The 18527-nt window shown below is 46.1% G+C and overlaps 2 protein-coding genes across 3 annotated transcripts in view; one reads left to right on the top strand and one right to left on the bottom strand.

Moving 5' to 3' along the window:
- Nucleotides 1-345: 345 nt before the first annotated feature.
- Nucleotides 346-3735, top strand: Scgb1a1 (secretoglobin family 1A member 1). The gene is made up of 3 exons (XM_031384724.1): nucleotides 346-450; nucleotides 2548-2735; nucleotides 3571-3735. The coding sequence occupies exons 1-3, from the start codon at nucleotides 396-398 to the stop codon at nucleotides 3616-3618; spliced, it is 291 nt and encodes a 96-aa protein (XP_031240584.1). The 5' UTR covers nucleotides 346-395; the 3' UTR covers nucleotides 3619-3735.
- A 7207-nt stretch (nucleotides 3736-10942) lies between these two features.
- The window catches only part of Ahnak (AHNAK nucleoprotein), an 87204-nt gene continuing 79619 nt past the window's right edge, over nucleotides 10943-18527 (bottom strand). For both annotated transcript variants that reach the window (XM_031389635.1, XM_031389636.1), the window contains one exon: nucleotides 10943-11232. In XM_031389635.1, the coding sequence (XP_031245495.1) occupies nucleotides 11225-11232 (8 nt within the window). In that variant the 3' untranslated portion in view covers nucleotides 10943-11224. The remainder of the gene's footprint in view (nucleotides 11233-18527) is intronic.

Raw genomic sequence — 18527 nt, 5'->3', positions numbered from 1 at the left:
GTCTACAGTTGCTTCCTGGAACCTGGAGTGCTCAGTGCTTGACACAGGTGTCTACAGTTCCATGACCTCTGACTTGGGTCACACACACACACACACACACACACACACACACACACACACACTGCCTGAACACCCCACAAGTCACCCCTATTGTGTGAGCTCAGATTCAGTGGGAACAGAAACTGGGTTTATGAAAAGAGATTATTTGCTTATTCCATGGAGAAGATGACCAAGTAAATAATGCAATTTCCTAAGTGGAGTGCAATCCCTGCCCCCTACCTCTTGTGGGCTGCCAGGAACATATAAAAAGCCACACACCCACACATACCCACACATACCCACACATTACAACATCAGCCCGCATCTACAGACATCCAAAGCCTCTGGCCTCTACCATGAAGATTGCCATCGCAATCACTGTGGTCATGCTGTCCATCTGCTGCAGCTCAGGTGAGTGCCTAGGCTCCCTCTTCCAAAGTCAGAAGGAAGTGGCCAGTCCCCTCTGTGGCTGCCTGGAAAGCCTGGATATGCTGACTCTCAGAAGCATTGAGTCTGATGATCTTAGGGAAAACCTCGAACCTCTGCACTCCAGGGACTAGGGAAGCCTTCTGGGGAAGCAGGAGAGAGCCCATCTAGACCAGCACATTTGTCCAAAACTGGAATAGGAATAAGGAACCCTTTGAAGCCTGGGCTAAGACTGGCTTAAGATGCTAAGAGATCTTGATACAGCCACCAGGTTGGGGGAGGATTCCCCCTCCCAACTCTGGCATTTAGTCTGGCAGGGGAAGTACAGAGACCCATGTCCTCAAACTCAAGGCAAAGTCTCTTGTTCTGGGAGGAGAAGAATATTCCAGAAAAAGATCTTCCCTTTGGAAAACTGCCAACTTTGGGTGTAGTTTTCTAAATATTCTGTCCTCTGGAAAAAGGATTAAAAGTCTCTGAATAGTTGTTGCTATCACTACGCAGAAAGGAATGAGAAATGAGAGAGAGAGGGAGGGAAGGATGGACAGAGAGGGGGATGGGGTGGATGGACAAAGAGAGGGAGGAGGATGGATGGACAGAGAGAGGGAGGGAAAGATAGAGGGGAGGATGGGTCAATCTATCACCCTCCAGGCATCTTATGCTTTGGGAATGGAGTTGGGAAAACACTTCTCTCATTAGCTTCTCCCACTTCCTTCTGATAATGCTATATTATTTTTCTAAAAAACAAACCCTAATTAATGTACTTGAAAAGGTTCATAATCCCTGTAAATACAGTTTTTATAAACCAAGATTGAGACCCCAAACCAAGACAGTGGAAGCAGCTGTTTTTATCAAACATTTTTTATTTGTTCTCAGGGGGAAAGATATCATTTTGAATTAAAATGTTTATTAATTAGATACCAGTACTGTGTATAGAGGAGGATGGCTCAGCAAGACAGAGCTAAAACATGTGAAGGGGTAGACTGGTAAGATATTTGCATATCAATGTGCTCACGTATTAAAGACTCTGAGAGTAAAACTCTTTAATGCTACTTACAATGTGTAAGTAGCTGTCCTCAGCCATTTTACTTACTATCCCTTTCGTTTTTGAAACAACCCAACAAAGTAGAGATATTGTTCCCATTTTTGAAGATTAGGAAACTGAACCACTGGAAAATAAAATGCCCTGCCTGGTGATATTATAAAGAGGGTTCAAGTTGGAGTGACTGACCGTTCTTTTGGTTTTGAGACAGGGTCTCATTCTGGTCTGAATTCACAACCATCCTGCCTCAGCCTCCCCGGTGCTGTGAGTTATATAACAGATGTGAGTTATCAGGCCCAGCTAGAGTGGCCATTAGCTGGGGTGGCCATTAGGTGGGGTGGCCATTGGGAGTAGGAATAGGGTCCTGAGTCAGAGCAGTGAAGCCAAATTTGCAGACAATGCAGGGAATCCCAAGGCAGAAAATTTGAGACTAGTTTAGAAGCGTAGGCAAACAGTAGGAAATCACGTTCCCAAGGAGACAACACAATTCAAACAGCACAGCAGTTGCAGGGAACATGGTGAGGTGAGAAGCTTGCCTGCAAACCGACTGTGCCATCAGACTAGATCTCTTGTGTGCCTTCATCTTCCAGGCCAGGTTTGGGGACCATCCTGGGCTGGGGTAAGGACTGTGTCACATGCTCTCAGTAACGAGGCACAGACCACCACTAGCCATGGGTGAGGGACATTCTGATAGAAAGCAAGACTCTCAGAGGCCTCCTCTTTGTCCCCACACTGCAGAAAGCAGCCAGGCCAACAGCTTCAGTTACACACTCTGCTAGAAAGATGGCAGAAACAATGGCCAACCCAAGCCAGGAATCCAAAGGCGGCTCAGGAAAGCCACAAAAGCTGGCTGTAACCTAGAAAGTCCTCACAGGGTGCCAGACTTTCAGCTGCTTGGAGCCTCCCCAGAGCTTATACTCTACTCTACCACCCAGGCTGCTATCTTCTGCCGACCAGACTGACTGGTCCAGCAGAATGCTGGCTGGCTGGTTTTTAGAGAAGGGGCTGCTGCATCCATGTACTTTCTTTTGCCTGTACTCCAGCTTCTTCGGACATCTGCCCAGGATTTCTTCAGGTCCTCGAGGCCCTCCTCATGGGATCAGTGTCCAATTATGAGGCATCCCTGGAACCTTTCAACCCTGGCTCAGACCTGCAAAATGCAGGAACCCAGCTGAAGAGGCTGGTGGATACCCTCCCGCAAGAGACCAGAGTAAACATCATGAAGCTCACGGTATGCAACATCTGTCACTCATATGGATTCTAAGTGACTCCCAAGCACAGTGTCATGCCATTTGGGGGTTACAAAGGCCATGTACCTTGCCTGTGTGTGTGTGCTTGTCTGTGTGTGTGTGCTTGTCTGTATGTGTGTGTGTGTGTGTGTGTGTGTTTTAGGTGGGGTCTCTGTGAGCTATTCTCACTGTCCCCAAACTCCTGGGGTCAAGTGTTCTTCCCACCTCAGCCTCCTGAGTAGCTAGAACTACAAGCTTGGACCCACACACTCAGCTCTACTGATTTTTTTTTCCCCATAAGAATTTTCACATTTTATTTACTTAGTGAGAGTGTGTATGTGTGTGTCGCACATGTGGAAGTCAGAGGACAATCTTTAAGGAGTTGAATCTTTCCTTCCACCATGTTGGTCCTGTAGATCAAATTCAGGTAGTCAAGTGTGATGGCAGAAGCATTTGCAGCTGTAACATTTTACCTGCCTTTAAAAAAAAATTAAGAATTTTATTTATTTATATGAATACACTGTTGCTGTCTTCAGACACACCAGAAGAGGGCGTCAGATCCTGTTACAGATGGTTGTGAGCCACCATGTGGTTGCTGGAAATTGAACTCAGGGCCTCTGGAAAAGCAGTCGGTGCTCTTAACTGCTGAGCCACCTCTCCAGCCCTTTACCTGCCTTTTTTATTAAAGTCTTTGAGAAAACCACCCAAGGCCTCCTAACCCTCAATTCCTCTCTGAACTTACTATGGCTTTGTGTGTTAAGTCTCTGCACCACTACTCTGTCTACTTCTGAGGTTCACTCACTATTGGGGGTTGGGGGTGTTGTTTCTTTATTCTAGGAGAAAATCCTAACAAGTCCTCTGTGTAAGCAAGATTTAAGAATCTGAAGCTCACTGGATTTCAGAGATACTCTGCTGCTGAAGGCCCCTCTCATTGTCCTGTGCCTCCTTGACTTCCCCACACCAACCCCACCCTCCTCTTTGCAATAAACTGCAAGCATCTCACTTGCCTGTGTGCACTGGTCTTTCTATGTACCTGCTGGAGCCAGAACATTGGTCGTGGAATGAATAAAGTGAACCAGAACTAAGGGAGGACAACTGAGAGTTGCTCTGGGGCCAGACAAGATCCCAGAAGTCTTCTTTCCTCGACACTTCGGTGATTTACCATCAGCAGACTGCAATGCCCTACCTAGTAGTGGAATGCTAAGTCCCACCATCTATTCAACAGCTCTAACCCAGCTTGTCTAAGAGACCTGTGATACCATCCTTCCCTCCCCACGTCTGGTGCTAAATGTTACTGGATTCTAACTCCATCCTCTGGGCTACACTATTTCAGCCAGGAGCCTCATAGGCATCCCTTAGCCCTTCCTTGTCCACTCAACTGAGGAGACCTCTGGAGTCATTCACCCCTTCCATATCCCCTGGCCACCCCATCATCCCTGGCTGCTGCAACCCCAGAGGCCCCTTTAACAAGCTGCCAGCTGACTTACTTAAGCAATTCTCTGACCATGCATCCACCACAGGGAGTCTGATCACGTGTAAAAGTTTAGCAGTATTCCCAAACTCCAGTCTTTAAAGCATACAGCACACTGACCATAAATGTTCACGCTCAGCACAAGGCCCATGCCAGCCCTTGTCTCCCCCTTCTCAATCCAGACATCCTACCACTCCGACCCTTAGTTCCTAAAAGCCAAACCCCACCTCAGGACCTTTTTGTATGGCCACACACAGTATCTGCTGCCCCAAAAGGTGTTGTTGATTGGTTTAGAATTTGTCCTAACATCAGCGAGCCCCCACTGGAGCCGGGCTACACCGTCCCAAGAAGTTGAATAAAGAGTAGAGTAGAGATAGGAGGCGTGTGCAGAAGAGCTGTATGTAGATATAGAAAGGGCTGAGGCAGAAGACACCAGAACAAGGAAGCTATGGAAGAGAATGCCAGCCAGGCAGCCAGTCCAGCGCCTAGAAGCAGTTACAGGGGCGGTTACGGGCCATGCCTGCTCCGGCGTCGCTGCCACGAGGGGGCAATGTAGTCCATGCTACGGCCCCTGCGAGTTTGAAGATCAGACCCCGCACCAACCCTTTGACTTTTGGGCGGAGCAGATAGTGAGACAGTAATTCTTGAGCATCGATTTTTGAATCGTTTCCTCTGACCTCTAAAATTGTATTTGGGCGGAGTTTGTTTGTTCTAATCAAAATTCCAATGAAAAATACGGGAAAGGCACGCAAACAGTGTAGCACGGCTGAAGCTTTCCAGTGACGGGTCAGTCCTTTTGGAATTAGGAGTAATTCCCCTCCCACAAGACTCCAAAGGCCATTCTAACATATCTAGACTCACAGATGGCCCTGAAGGCAGAGAGAACCAAGAATTGGTCCACCTATCTGGTTTTAATGTTCCATAGCAGAAACTGCAACCTTACAAGCTTTAGCTTGGCAGACATTAGCATATCTCTTTCATTTATCACACAACCCAGAGCTGAGGCCCCGCTCCTGCCCTAATGATGGTAGAACCTCCCACACAGGACTCTCCAGGGGCAGTAAACTAGGGATGGGGATGAGAAAAGTTCACCATAAACACCCATTTATGTACATAGCGTTAAAGCCACCACACCCACTCCTTCATTGTCTGCCACAGAGGATGGGCTGGGATTGTAAAAATTCCAGGGCTGGTCAGGGGGACTGGTGATTCCAAGAGAGATAATTTGTGGCAGGCTGGGCCCTGGTGGGGACCTCCCCCACTCCTTCACTCCCAAGGCCTCAGATTCTTCTATATCCAGCTCATGCTGTCTAAGGTGCATGCTTTGCCTCCCCCGAACTACCCACCCAGGTGAGCATTATTCAAATGGACAAGGTCCAAGGTCATAAAAAGTTCCGAATTTTAACGACGTATTCACTGCTAGGAAAGTATTTACCTTGCACAAACACAATGCAGATGACTGGGGATAAAAGGAAATACAATTATATTGCAGCAGATCTCTGCCGTAAGAGGACTTTGGCAATGTCTAAGAATGTGAATTAACCCAGAGAAACATGAAGACCCAAATGTCATGCCCAGCACCAGCACCCAAGACAGCTGCTGGGCACGCAGCAAATACACACACACACACACACACACACACACCAGAATACAAAAATGAACTGACTACACCATAGAAAAGGTGAATTATCTGTGCTGTGTAAGTGAAATTGGAGAAAAGTAGGAAGTGGCTTGGGTTTTTTTATTTTTTTCCCCTGACCTGCTAAGCTAATATCTTGATCCTGCTAGTAGGCCAACGTCCTGCCAAGACCAGTTTGGCTTGACATTGTTGATGATGTTGTTTTAAGGTACCTCAAGCTAAGAGTGGTGTTTACATTTCAAGAGTGAAGAGAGGCTGAGTGTAGTGATGCCTGCCTTTAATTCCAACACTCAAAGGCAGACAGCCTGAGTTCTAGGTCATCCAGAGCTACAGAATGAGACCATCTCAGGAGAGAGGGAGAAAGAGAGAGAGAAAGAGAGAGAGAGAGAGAGAGAGAGAGAGAATCTACACTTCTATTTCTACAATCAGTCACCCTCACTATGAATATGCCAAACTCGAAAGGAGGGTGGTGTACAAATATGCACTTCCTGCATTTGAAAAGTATTAAGCACAAACTATGAAGACAAGGTTTTAAATGTTTCTGAGTCAAAAAAAAAAAAAAGATTAAAAGCATCATCTAGTGGTGCACACCTGTAATCCCAGCACTTGAGAGGCAAAGGCAGACAGATCACTACAAGTTCAAGACCAGCTTTGTCTAAGAAGAATCAATAGCCAGGTATAGTGGTACACACCTCTAATCCTGGCATCCAGGAGGCAAAGGTAGACAGATGGCTGTGAGTTCAAGGCCAGCTTGGGTATGTAGCAAGTTCTAGGCCATCCTAGAACTACTTAGTGAGACTGTGTTTCTGCTTCAAGAAAGGAAGGAAGGAGGGGGAGAGGGAGAGGGAGAAAGAGACAAAAACAAGGAAGGAAAAGAAAAGAAATTTAGCCAGGCAGTAGTGGCACACGCCTTTTTTCTTTTTTCTTTTCTTTTTTTTTTTTTTTAGATATTTTCTTTATTTACAATATCTCCTTTCCCAGGTTGGCACACGCCTTTAATCCCAGCACTTGGGAGGCAGAGGCTAGGCGGATTTCTGAGTTCGAGGCCAGCCTGGTCTACAGAGTGAGTTCCAGGACAGCCATACAGAGAAGCCCTGTCTTGAAAAAAAAAAGAAAGAAAGAAAGAAGGAAGGAAAGAAAGAAAGAAAGAAAGAAAGGAGGAAAGAAGGAAAAAAGGAAAAGAAAAGAAAGAAATTTAGCACTCTTAATTTTAACATTCATAACTCTGAGGAACCTGGGGAAGAGAAAGGCCCCATATTTCTTGGTGGCTTTGTGAAGAAAACTATGAATCTGGGTGAGGAAGAAAACTTTAAAACTATGCTACCCCCGTCATCCACAACCACAGGAATTTTAGCCTGGAAGGTCTCTACAGAGGGACAGCCATTGCAGACTCAGGAGCTTAGCCTGTTATAACCTGGATCCATTGATTATCAGGAAAGCTGCTGTTTGACACGTGAGACAGGGCGAGTCTGGCAGAAAAATCTGTGACTCACAAGGCAGGAAGGGGAAAGCCAAACCAGCCCTCCTCAGCCTTATCAAGATGAAGGGGATAAAATGCTCTCCAGTTTGCAGCTGACACCAAGCACGCTGTTTGTGAATACCAAGGCAGCTGTGGGTAGTAATTCACCACTGCGTGATCAGTTGCTCCAAAAGGCTTCAAACAGATGATAAAAGAAGCCTTGATTGATGATGATAGGGCCAGGCAAACAATGTGCTCTGAAACCTGTAATTAGGGGACAGTCCTCCCAAGGGCTTACTGAATAGATCAACAGGCTTCTGAGAATGTGAGACTAGAGTCATCAGTAGCTAACCACCCACCGTACTACCGTGAACTAAAATTATAAAATTATGGTATGTACAAAAAAAAAAATCTGGAAATTGATTCAGCTAAGCAAGCATGGTTGCCAGCTTCAGAATTGATAAACTAGAGCTAGAAACTTTGAATTTGTTTCCCTGACCAGTAAACAGATGCCCAGCCCAGCACACAACAAGCCTTGCTAAGACTTTCACGAAGTACCTGAAGCTTCGTGCCTGTAGACTACAGGCATCATCCCACTGCAGCACTTTCGGGGCTGGGGGAGTCCTCCTAGGGGAGTCCTATCAGATACTCTGTCAACCTTAGGACAGAAATGTGGTCAGAGGCGCCCTAGAAGAAATAGGGATGAAGAGTAGTAGATCTTGGGGGAGGAGAAAGAACTGTGGGGTCCTGAATTCTCCTGGCCTTCTAACCTTAGGTTTCCATTTTAGTCTCTGCGTCCATTTTAACCTGGAATTCAGTCTTTTCCTCTGCTCCACTGCCTGCACTAGGCCTTCAGCATGTTACCTGGATTATTGCAAGTGACCTGTGAATTTGTTTCCTACAGTTGTCTAACATATTACCACAAAGCTAATGGCTTAAATCACACACACACACACACACACACACACACACACACACACAGCTTAGCTTAAGAGGCCAAACATCCAAAACTGATCTTACTGGCATTAGATCAAGATGTGAACAGCTGAGCTGGAGAGATGGCTCAGCAGTTAAGAGCACTGACTGCTCTTCCAGAGGTCCTGAGTTCAAACCCAGCAACCACGTGGTGGCTTACAACCATCTGTAATGGGGTCTGATGCCCTCTTCTGGTGTGTCTGAAGACAGCTACAGTGTACTCATATAAATAAAATAAATCTTAAAAAATAAAAAGATGTGAACAGCTAGACTTGGTGGCTCACACCTATAACCTCAGCACTTGAGAGACTAAGGTTGCTATGACTTTGGGGCCTACCTCAGAAAGACAAAGGAAAAAAAAAAAGACAGGGCTCAGTAGGTAAACTGCTTGCTGCACCAGCATTGTGGACTCAGGTTCAGAGCCCCAGCACTCACACAAGAATGAGTGAATGAGTGAATGAGTGAATGAGTGAATGAGTGAATGAGTGAATGAGTGAATGAATGAATGAATGAATGAATGAAAATAAATAAATACAGCCAGATGTGGCAGCAGGCCTGTGATCCCAGTGCTGGGAGGCGGGTCCAGGGGATCCTCCGAGTCCGTCCCTGCTCACAGTCTCCTGTGGGAGGAAGCACAGACTCCTCACCCAGAGGAACAGGGCTCTCATGAACAACGCTGCTCTGCTTCAGATCCTGCCGCCCTACCATGCCTTTGGCTTGCGGTCCAGACACACACACCCCCACTGTCCTCAGGTAAGCTAGGTAAGTTGCAGTGAAACTTGCTTATTAATATCCAAAGCCAGAAACTTAACCGATTCTATTCATACCTCCATCTCTTTGCATGAGACAGTGATTGTCTACCCTTCCCAGCATTCCAAGGTGAACCAATTTCCATCCTTCACTGCCCAAGAAATATTCAAGACACACCTACACCTTGTAGCTCACCAAAAGTTCCCATTCAATGAGGCATCCTAAATTTTGTTTTTGTTTTTGGTTTTTTGGGGTTTTTTTTGTTTTTTTTTTTTCGGTTTTTCAAGACAAGGTTTCTCTCTGTAGCCCTGGCTGTCCTGGAACTCACTCTGTAGACCAGGCTGACCTTGAACTCAGAAATCCACCTGCCTCTGCCTCCCAAGTGCTGGGATTAAAGGTGTGCGCCACGACTGCCCAGTATAGAGGCATCCTAAATTTTGATTTGCTAAATTGGATCACCTTAAGATTCCTTCAAGTATCAGCACTTATGGGGACCTGGATGGAGTTTAGTGGTAAAGCACTCTTCTAGCCTGCACAAAATCTTGGTGCACCCTTGTGATTCCAGCACTGAGGAGGTGGGAGACAGGAGGATCGGAAGCCCAAGGTCATTTTCTCTTACATTGTAAATACCAGATGGCCTGAGATTTATAAGACCCTGAAACTTAAAAACAAAACAAAACAAAACAGAGACACACAAAGGAAAGCATGGCCCACATATGAGTCTGCAACATAAAACCTCTGAGCCTCCCATGTAGTTTGGTTCTTAACCTTCCTAATGCTGTGGTCCTTTAATACAGATCCTTACGCTGTGGTGAGCCCCCACCAGCTATAAAATTATTTCCATTGCTACTTCATAACCATCATTTTACTATTGTTATGAATCATAATGTAAATATCTGATATGCAGGATATCTAATGTGACCCCCAATGGGGTTGTAACCCACAGGTTGAGAACCACCGCTCAAGCTGTACCAATGTGAAAATTAAGATAGCAATTCCATTACAAGGCTCAAGACTCTTTTCATTCCATCTCTCTGATTCTAGGCAAGACCACATCAAGAACCAAGTGGTCCCAGAGAGAACACCAGAGCCCCCTCAAAATGACCCAACATATAAACTATTATGCTTAGGAACTCACATGCAGCATAGGCAGCTGGTTATAAGCAAAATTCCAAAGAGCTTGGAATGCATCAAGCCCTGTGGGCCCACCTTCTTCTTTCTAATGAAGATGAAATCAGGTCACAGAGCCAGATTCTTCCTACACTACAAGTCGTTCTGAAATGTATTCATTTCATGCCTGATAAGTTTTAAGGTCTGATTAAAAGTCTTAAAGTATTTTTTACTTTGTGCATAAATGTTAAATATTAACCAGATAATTTTTTTAAAAGATCTCTGAATGTGTGCTATCAGAGTACAGAATTTCAGACTGTATCCCACTGTATCACCAGTGTCCCGATGGGTTGGAAAGTCCTAGGTCTAGAGCAACATGATGACTGATGGCTAAAGTTCTATTTCTACCTGCTTTAGATTAATCAGAAAAAAAGAGAAGGGAGTAAGGAAGAGAAGAAAGAGAAAACAAAAAAGAGAGAAGGACATGTGGAAATTTTGCCTGGCTCCTAGGTCATATGGACAAGCTGTCTGTCACGTGCTGACTGAAAACTGAAGAAAATGTGACAAGAACGGTGTGTGGTGATGACCCACCCTCCCAGGAATGTGAGCAAGCCAGGGAAGGAAACAGAGCAGACAGACCTCTACTGGGCCAACAGGGTGTGCTGGTGCATACCTGTAATCCCAGCACTCCCTAGGCTGAGGCAGGAGGATTGTAAAGTTGAAGCCAGCTTGAGTTTCATTATTTCGAGACCATCTCAAAACACAAATAAGTGAGCAAACCCCATCAAGGCAATCACAGAACAGATGATGCTTGACAAAAGTTTATTGGGTGGATAAGTAGAGAGTCGCCTATACCCACAGCTGCCAAAGCCCACCCTGGTTACGAAAATAAGCCCACATCCCATCCCTTGCAAGAAGTGGCTGTAGCTACAACTGTGCTTGCTCCCAAAAGCCACCTCAAAGGTGTCCCTGCAGGTATCTGTTTCCTTTGGCATGGCAAGATGTAATTTCCCATTTTTAGAACAATGCTCCAAAGAGCGGTCATAAAAACAACCTTCAGTGGGGGCAGTTTTCTTCCTGGCCGCTGCTACAGCCCTGTAAGACAACAACAGAGATATTTTATTATTATTATTATTCCAAACACTATTCACCCCTCTCCATCCTGCTCAGTGTACACAGGCTGGAAAAGGCCTCCTCACCACTCCACCCCATCAGAAACTCGGAACAAACCTGCCCCTAGTAGGAAGCTTTGGAAATGCTATTGTTGGTTATGTTTGGGTTTGGACATACTGCCTTGTGTGGTTTCCATGTAGCAAAGACTGAACGGAAGCTGTAAGAAGTCAGTATGTGTCCTTTGGGTGCCCTGTACAAGCCCAAGACCAGAAGAGAACATTGTGTTCCAGAGGATATCCAAACAGCCGATGAAGGTGAGGAGCCAGGAAGAGAGCAGCCACCTCTAGCCTTAGCCATTAAGAAATCACTTTCAGGGCTGGAGAGCCAGCTCAGAAGCTAAGCCCGCTTCTTGCTCTTCCAAAGGATCTGAATTGGGCTCCTAGCATCCAAGTCTGGTCATTCACAACTGCCTATAACTCCAACACCTTCTTTCTGACCTATACAGGCACTCACACTCACTGGACACTGAACCCAGGCCATTGCATATACTATTCAAGTACTCTATCATTGAGCTACTTCCCCATCCCTTTGTAGACAAGGTCTCATTCACTAAGTCACTAAGTTGCCTGGGCTAGCCTCCAATTTCTTCTTCTTTTTTTTCTTTCTTTCTTTTTTTTTTTCCCCTTTGGTTTTTCGAGACAGGGTTTCTCTGTATAGCCCTGACTGTCCCAGAACTCACTCTGTAGACCAGGCTGGCCTCGAACTCTAAAATCTGCCTGCCTCTGCCTCCCAAGTGCTGGGATTAAAGGCATGTGCCACCACTGCCCAGCTTAGCCTCCAGCTTCAAGCCTTGTCTCTCAGGCCTCCTGAGTAGCTGGAGTTACAGGCACACAATAAAGTTCTTATTTCTCTTCATCTTATTTTATATGACTCTAGGAATAACAACTGGGTTGTCATTTAGTGAAAAGCAAGAGAAAGCATGACTGCCCTCATGATAGAGCTGATAGGGAAGTGATTGCCTGAGTCACTGGACCACCCAGTGTGTTATCCTCATACCATCATGTGACATTAACAGTCACCCCTACATAATTCTAGAGGAAGGGTCCCTCTCAGGATGTAGCTCTTCCATAGTGAATCAAGAGGTCAGGGAGTGCCATCAATCTCCTTGTGTGGTCAGCTTTCTGTTACTATAATGAAAGAACAGGATAATTTTTTTATAAGGAGAAATACTTCTTTGAAACCATGTGTTTTGGAGAACATAATCCAAGATCTGACACACCCCATTCCTTTGGGCCTTTGATGGAGCCAGGTGGCTGTTATAGAACTTGGGGCTCATAGCCTGTGTGCAAGTCAGGTCCAGCCATGGATCCTCAATAAGCCAATTGAAAGAGTCAAATTAAAAGTGGAAAGCAGAGAACGGAGATCATTCAATGTGACACTGGGAAGAAGGACAGAGAGATCCAGCAACGTCTGCTTCCAACTCCATCTTCAGAGTCCAGAAGTGAGATCAAAGTTCAGATAGAGGGCCAAAGTCAAGCACATCTAAGCAGTTCTTGTCAAGTTGTGACCCTGCCCGCCAAGAACCCATCTTTATTTGAGTTTTAGTCTCTTCCTGGAAGGTGTTCTGACAAGCTGTTAGAACTGAATGAAATCTCTTTCTGGAAGTCAAGTTTGCCCTCTGGCTGGTGGTGCCTTTTCGGTAGTTTGATAGTTAGATGGAGAGATACAAGTGACACTTTGGAATACCTTCATTTCTGCCAGGCCAGTTACAACTGCAGGAGACTGAAGTAGAATGGCTCATCCTGTGGCCAGGAAGCAGAGAGAAATAGGTAGTAGCTGAAGTCCCACAATCCCTTTAAAGGGCACACCCTTAATAACCTAAAGTCTCTCCTACCAGGCTTCATCTCCTAAAGGCTCCACCACCTCCCAATGGCACCCTGGGGAACAAGCCTTTTACACATAAACCTTTTTTTCAGGCAGCATTCAATATCCAAACTGTAGGAGCTCTCAGCACTGGTTTATACTGAGGTCCACAGCTTAAAATCTATTCCCCTAGGCTGTAACACGTTGCTGGTACATTCGTCCCATTCCAGCAGCTCCTGGTCTCTCCCTTATAAACACTGACCACATATCTGTCTTCTTCCTCTTTCATTCTTTTCCTTTCACTGCCATTCATTTATTATCTATAGAGCACTTACACACCTGCCTTCCAAATCCTTCCACCTCCTCTGTCTCTCCTTCTCTAAACAGCATTTTCAACCTCAATACCACTGATTTACTGGGTTGGATCACTCTGTTTGGAGCTGGGGCTGTAGATAGAATGTGCATTCTCCCTCCTCTTCTCTCTGTCGATCAAAAAGGCCTGGGAGGAAAGTGAAGAGGTGGCTGGGAGGCAGAATCATCACTTTTTCAAACGTAAAGGGGCCTGAGATATGATCTAATACAACCCCCTCATTTTGCAGATGAGGAAACATCCTGAGAGGGGGAGGAAAAGGATGTGTCAGGGCCAAAATGTTGGGGAACAACAGCCAGGCCAAACAGGAAGTCGAAATTCCAGGCCTTGCAGCAGGATTTCCAGTCCTGCCGGGCCCCAGGGGTTGCTTTCCACAGCTTCCTTCTCCCTCCAAGACTTTCTCCCGTTCCAGAAACCAGAGAGAGCAAGATCTGACAAGCCCCCAGCCCAGGAGTGCCAATGTCTATGCCAGCATCTCAGTGCCTAAGCTTCTACTGGACAAAGATGACCACTGATCGCATCCAGAATAGCTCATGATGACTCATACTGTGGTCACATCTCAGTGCAACCCTGTAATCATGACTGAAAGGATAGCCATGCCATCTGATCACACCTGTCCCCACTGAAGACAATAGAGAACAAGAGATCTGGGAGGGAGCCTGGGGTCAATGCCTTCCCGTCCTTTTCTCCACTAAGGGTTACATGCCTGCCAGGGAAGCACGATACCATCTGAGTTACATTTCCAACTAAAAATCATTTTTAATTAAACTAAAGGTTCTAAAAATTAATCAGGAAAGTTGGGCATGGTGGGGCATACTGGACCCATAGTACTTAGGAGGCCAAAGCAGGAAGATCACAAGTTCAGTACCAGCCTGGGATATGTACTAAACAAATAATGGGTTGGCAAGATGGCCCAGCAGGTAAGGGCACTTACTACCAAGCTTGACAACCTGTCTTTGATCTTCAGAACCGACATAAATGTAGAAGGGAGAAATGAGTCCCACAAGCTTTCCTCTAACCTCCACATGAGCGCTGTGACACATGAACACCCACACATGTACACACACACTGAACAAATAAATGTAAAACAGTTTGAATAAATAAATAAATCTTCAATATAAACACCAGAAAATATGAAACAAATGGTAAGAATATCACACTTCAGTGATATACATGTCAAAAATCCCACTCACCTTCCCACATCTTTTATTATTATTATTTTTCCCCCTTCCCTTCTCCCTCTTGCTCCAGCCTCACTCTACACGAGCACAGGTGTGCCCCATACCCCCCAACCCACCCTCCCCTCACTCCATGCCAGCCTACCATGTGGTTGTTGGGATTTGAACCCATGACCTCCAGAAGAGCAGTCAGTGCTCTTAACCGCTGAGCCATCTCACCAGCCCTCTTTTATTATTTTAACTCATTTTTGAGACATGGTCTTGGGCTGGAGAGATGGCTCAGCCCTTAAAGACTAGGCTCACAACCAAAATGACAAGAGACATGATCTTACTCTGTAGCTAGACTATCCCTAGAATTCACTATATGACACTATCTAACACTGAATTCATGAATAAGCCTTCTGCCTAGGCCTCCTGTGTACTAGGATTATAAACATAAGCCATTCATCTAAATACTGTCACATTGTCATATCTTTTAATTTAAAAAAAAATGTGTGTGTGTGTGTGTGTGTGTGTGTGTGTGTGGCCTGTGGAGGCCAGAAGAGTTCATTGGTTCCCCTGGAGCTTGAGTTCCAAGCAGTTGTGATTCATCTCATATGGATGCTGAGATCTGAACTCAGGGTCCCCTGGAAAAGCAGCAAGTATTCTTAACTACTGAGCAATCTGTCCAGGTCCCCTCCTCTGAATGTCGTCGCATCTTAAAAACGACTGCCCTGCGCCCCACTGTGGCCTACATCACTCCTCACTCCGTCTCCCTGATCACCATCCTTACACCGCCTTGCCTGACTGCAGACAACATCACAGCCTCCAGCCCCTCTCGTCTCTTTATACACATGAACCTATCATTTTGGCAACCAATCTATTATCTAGTGATGAAAAGTGAACCCAGCAAGGCTGATAAAGTTTCCAAACTCTACAAATAAAAGGCCAAGTGCAAAGACAGCAAGGAAAGAGGAAACCCCACCCCATTCCTTGGACACAGCCCCGGGCCTTCTGCCCCTAACTGGCCTTAAAGACTCTGGCTGTGGAAATGACAGACCCAGCCTAGCACCCTTCCAGGTCTGGTCCTTGAGCTGAACCCACCGAGTAATCTATGCCTGCTCTCAGGACCCACCACCACCCCCTGCTTCCTCCCAGGGCCTCGGTGGCATAAAGTGTCCCTTAGCTTCCCGGTCAAGTCCTGCAGGGAGTCCTGCAACTTTGCAATCTCCTCTAGACACCCGAGTCATCATAGGAACCCTGGCGATTTAGGGAAGGTTTAAAATAACATTTACACATGAGAGGGGGTAGGGGCTAGTTCCATCAGCTATCTCCACCTCACTTGTCCCCAGTGACTCTCAACGGATGTCAGAGGCCATCTGTACGGCAAGCACTCTCCATTGTATGCTTTCGGGTGCCTGGCCCTCCCTTTGGCTGGGTAGGTGCCAGGAAAGCCAAGCCTAGCTGTTCGGGGCATTGTTCTCCCTCAGAAGAGGATCTTGAAAGCAGAAGGAAATTAGAAACAACCACACAATGAATACCAGATTCTCCTTTCTCCCTGCTTCGGTTGCCAAGAGGCTGAGCATGGCTAGCTGTCAGCACACCCCGCCTAGCACTTCTTGCCTTCCAGGATGTCTGCACAGCAAGAAGGGCTGGCCCCAGTCACCTCAAGTGCTCTCGATATATCTCCACAGCCTCCCTTTCCTTTCCACAGCTAGATGCTGACTCTTTGAGGGCAAAAACACATCTAGAACTTCTTCTCCATTAAATAGAAAGTTCCCGTTACCCCATGTTTTGGTGATTGACTATTTCCATGCAGACAGATGTGATGGTACAAGCGCAACAGTCCAGCACATTCCTAAACCTTCCACTTTAGGGCCCCGTGCCATCAGGCCTGATACTGGAAACGTAGTGATAGGCCCTATGGGAATGCCTACTCCTGCTGCCTTTGCTGTAAGGACATGCTGTTAAACTGCCTTCTAACTAAATGCTTACATTTTAACCCATAGATTAGTACTGCCCTCAAGCTTCTCTGTGCAACAGGCAGCAGCCGAGGCAGAGATACATAACAACAGTCAAAGAGCTGAGACTAAGTGAGTACTGAGTGTTCAGCTCTAAATGGGCCATCTCTGCTAACCCCTCCCCACAAGGCTCAGGGAACATGTTGGAAAGGGGACGAAAGAACATAAGAACTAGGGCTGGCAAGATGGCTCAGCAGGTAAGAGCACTGACTGCTCTTCCAAAGGTCCTGAGTTCAGATCCCAGCAACCACACGGTAGCTCACAACCATCTGTAATAAGATGGAACGCCCTCTTCTGGTGCATCTGAAGACAGCTACAGTGTAGCGGGAGCGAGCAGAGGTCCTGAATTCAATTCCCAGCAGCCACATGATGGCTTATGGCCATCTGTACAGCTACAGTGTACTCATACACATAAAATAAATAAATAAATCTTAAAAAAAAAAAAAAGAACGTAAGAACTAGAAGTTGGAGAGACGCGCTGTAAGGCACTGTCATCTAGATGGGACACAGCAGCTGCACCCGTGGTCTCGCTGCAGCTATAGCTGCCTGTGCAGAGACTGCACAGACTCAGTTAGCATTCCAACCAGCAGCACTAACTGCACTCCATGGACCACAGAAAGAAAGAGAGGTAAAGCGGGAAGCGGGTATGTCCTGGCACCTGGAAGGTTGACAGGGGGCAGTTGGGATGGATGTAAGCAAGATACGTTGTTTACATGTAGGAATTCTTCCAAGAATAACTGAAAGGTATTCTATTAAAAATAATAAGAGCAGGGCTGGAGAGATGGCTCAGTGGTTAAGAGCACTGACTACTCTTCTGAAGGTCCTGAGTTCAAATCCCAGCAAACACGTGGTGGCTAACAACCATCCGTAATGAGATCTGATGCCCTCTTCTGGAGTGTCTGAAGACAGCTACAGTGTACTTACATATAATAAATAAATAAATCTTAAAAAAAAAAAGGGTACAAAAATCATAAGAGCAAATAAACTCTCATGTCAGAAATGACGGACCAAGCCAGAGTCAGACACTATTGACCTGAACAGTCTGTTGGGTCCTAACAAACTCATTCAGCATCACCCTGTCCCAGCAGCTTCCCATGCATGCACAGAGCCCTCCTTTGTTCCAAGCCCTGTCCCATGCACCCAATGAAGAAGGTGGCCTAGGAGAAAGTGTTCCTTCTGAACTCACACCTAGACAGCACAGAGAAACCACTGAGAGGACAAGGAGCTGGCACTCCTCAGAGAGAGCAGTGAGGCATCTGCACGTTCCTTCTTGATGAGAACTTTTTCTTTTAAAATGCCTTTTTCACCTCCCGGATGGGCCATGATTCATTTTAACATAATGTTATGTCTTTAGCCTCCTACGTAAGTAGACAGTAGTTTTAAATGTTGCAGGATATCAAGCACATATATCTAGTCAAACTTCTGTTTGCTTTTTTTTTTTTTTCTATATCCATAGAAACCATGTGAATAAACAGAGGAGAAAGATTTGGCTCCTAATCCTACTAGCTGGCCTCATGCCATCATTCCCCAACACAGAGGAGAACGGATGCCAGAAGGAAGGAACCAGTAGTAATGGTGACAAAAAGCTCTATCTTATGCTGGGGCACACTGAACAGTCAGGCTCCCCGGGGGCAGAGGTGGGGAGGATACACGGTGAGGAGCCAGTGCATTTATGACTTTCGCGGGGAGGAAGGAGAAGAATTGCTACTACCCAGCCCTGTATAGATGAGGTTTCAGGCTTGGAGCGTGTCAACAAGGCCCAGCTTATAAACATTAGACCTAGCCCTGGTTCCCAAGTCTTGTTTGGCCAACTCAGGGGTCTCATACACGCACACACACGCACACACACACACACTCAAAGCCATC

Source organism: Mastomys coucha, unplaced genomic scaffold (genome assembly GCF_008632895.1).
Source record: "Mastomys coucha isolate ucsf_1 unplaced genomic scaffold, UCSF_Mcou_1 pScaffold21, whole genome shotgun sequence".
Classification (NCBI taxonomy): domain Eukaryota; kingdom Metazoa; phylum Chordata; class Mammalia; order Rodentia; family Muridae; genus Mastomys; species Mastomys coucha.
Note: the sequence above shows the minus strand (reverse complement) of the source record. Positions and strands in the feature narration are given on the sequence as shown.

Bases quoted from the DNA above. Each gene is read 5' to 3' on its own strand.
- Scgb1a1 (XM_031384724.1), top strand. From the start codon at position 396: ATGAAGATTGCCATCGCAATCACTGTGGTCATGCTGTCCATCTGCTGC. The intron at 451-2,547 runs GTGAGTGCCTAG...CCTGTACTCCAG, and splicing joins GTCCATCTGCTGCAGCTCAG to CTTCTTCGGACATCTGCCCA. The intron at 2,736-3,570 runs GTATGCAACATC...TCTTTATTCTAG, and splicing joins TAAACATCATGAAGCTCACG to GAGAAAATCCTAACAAGTCC.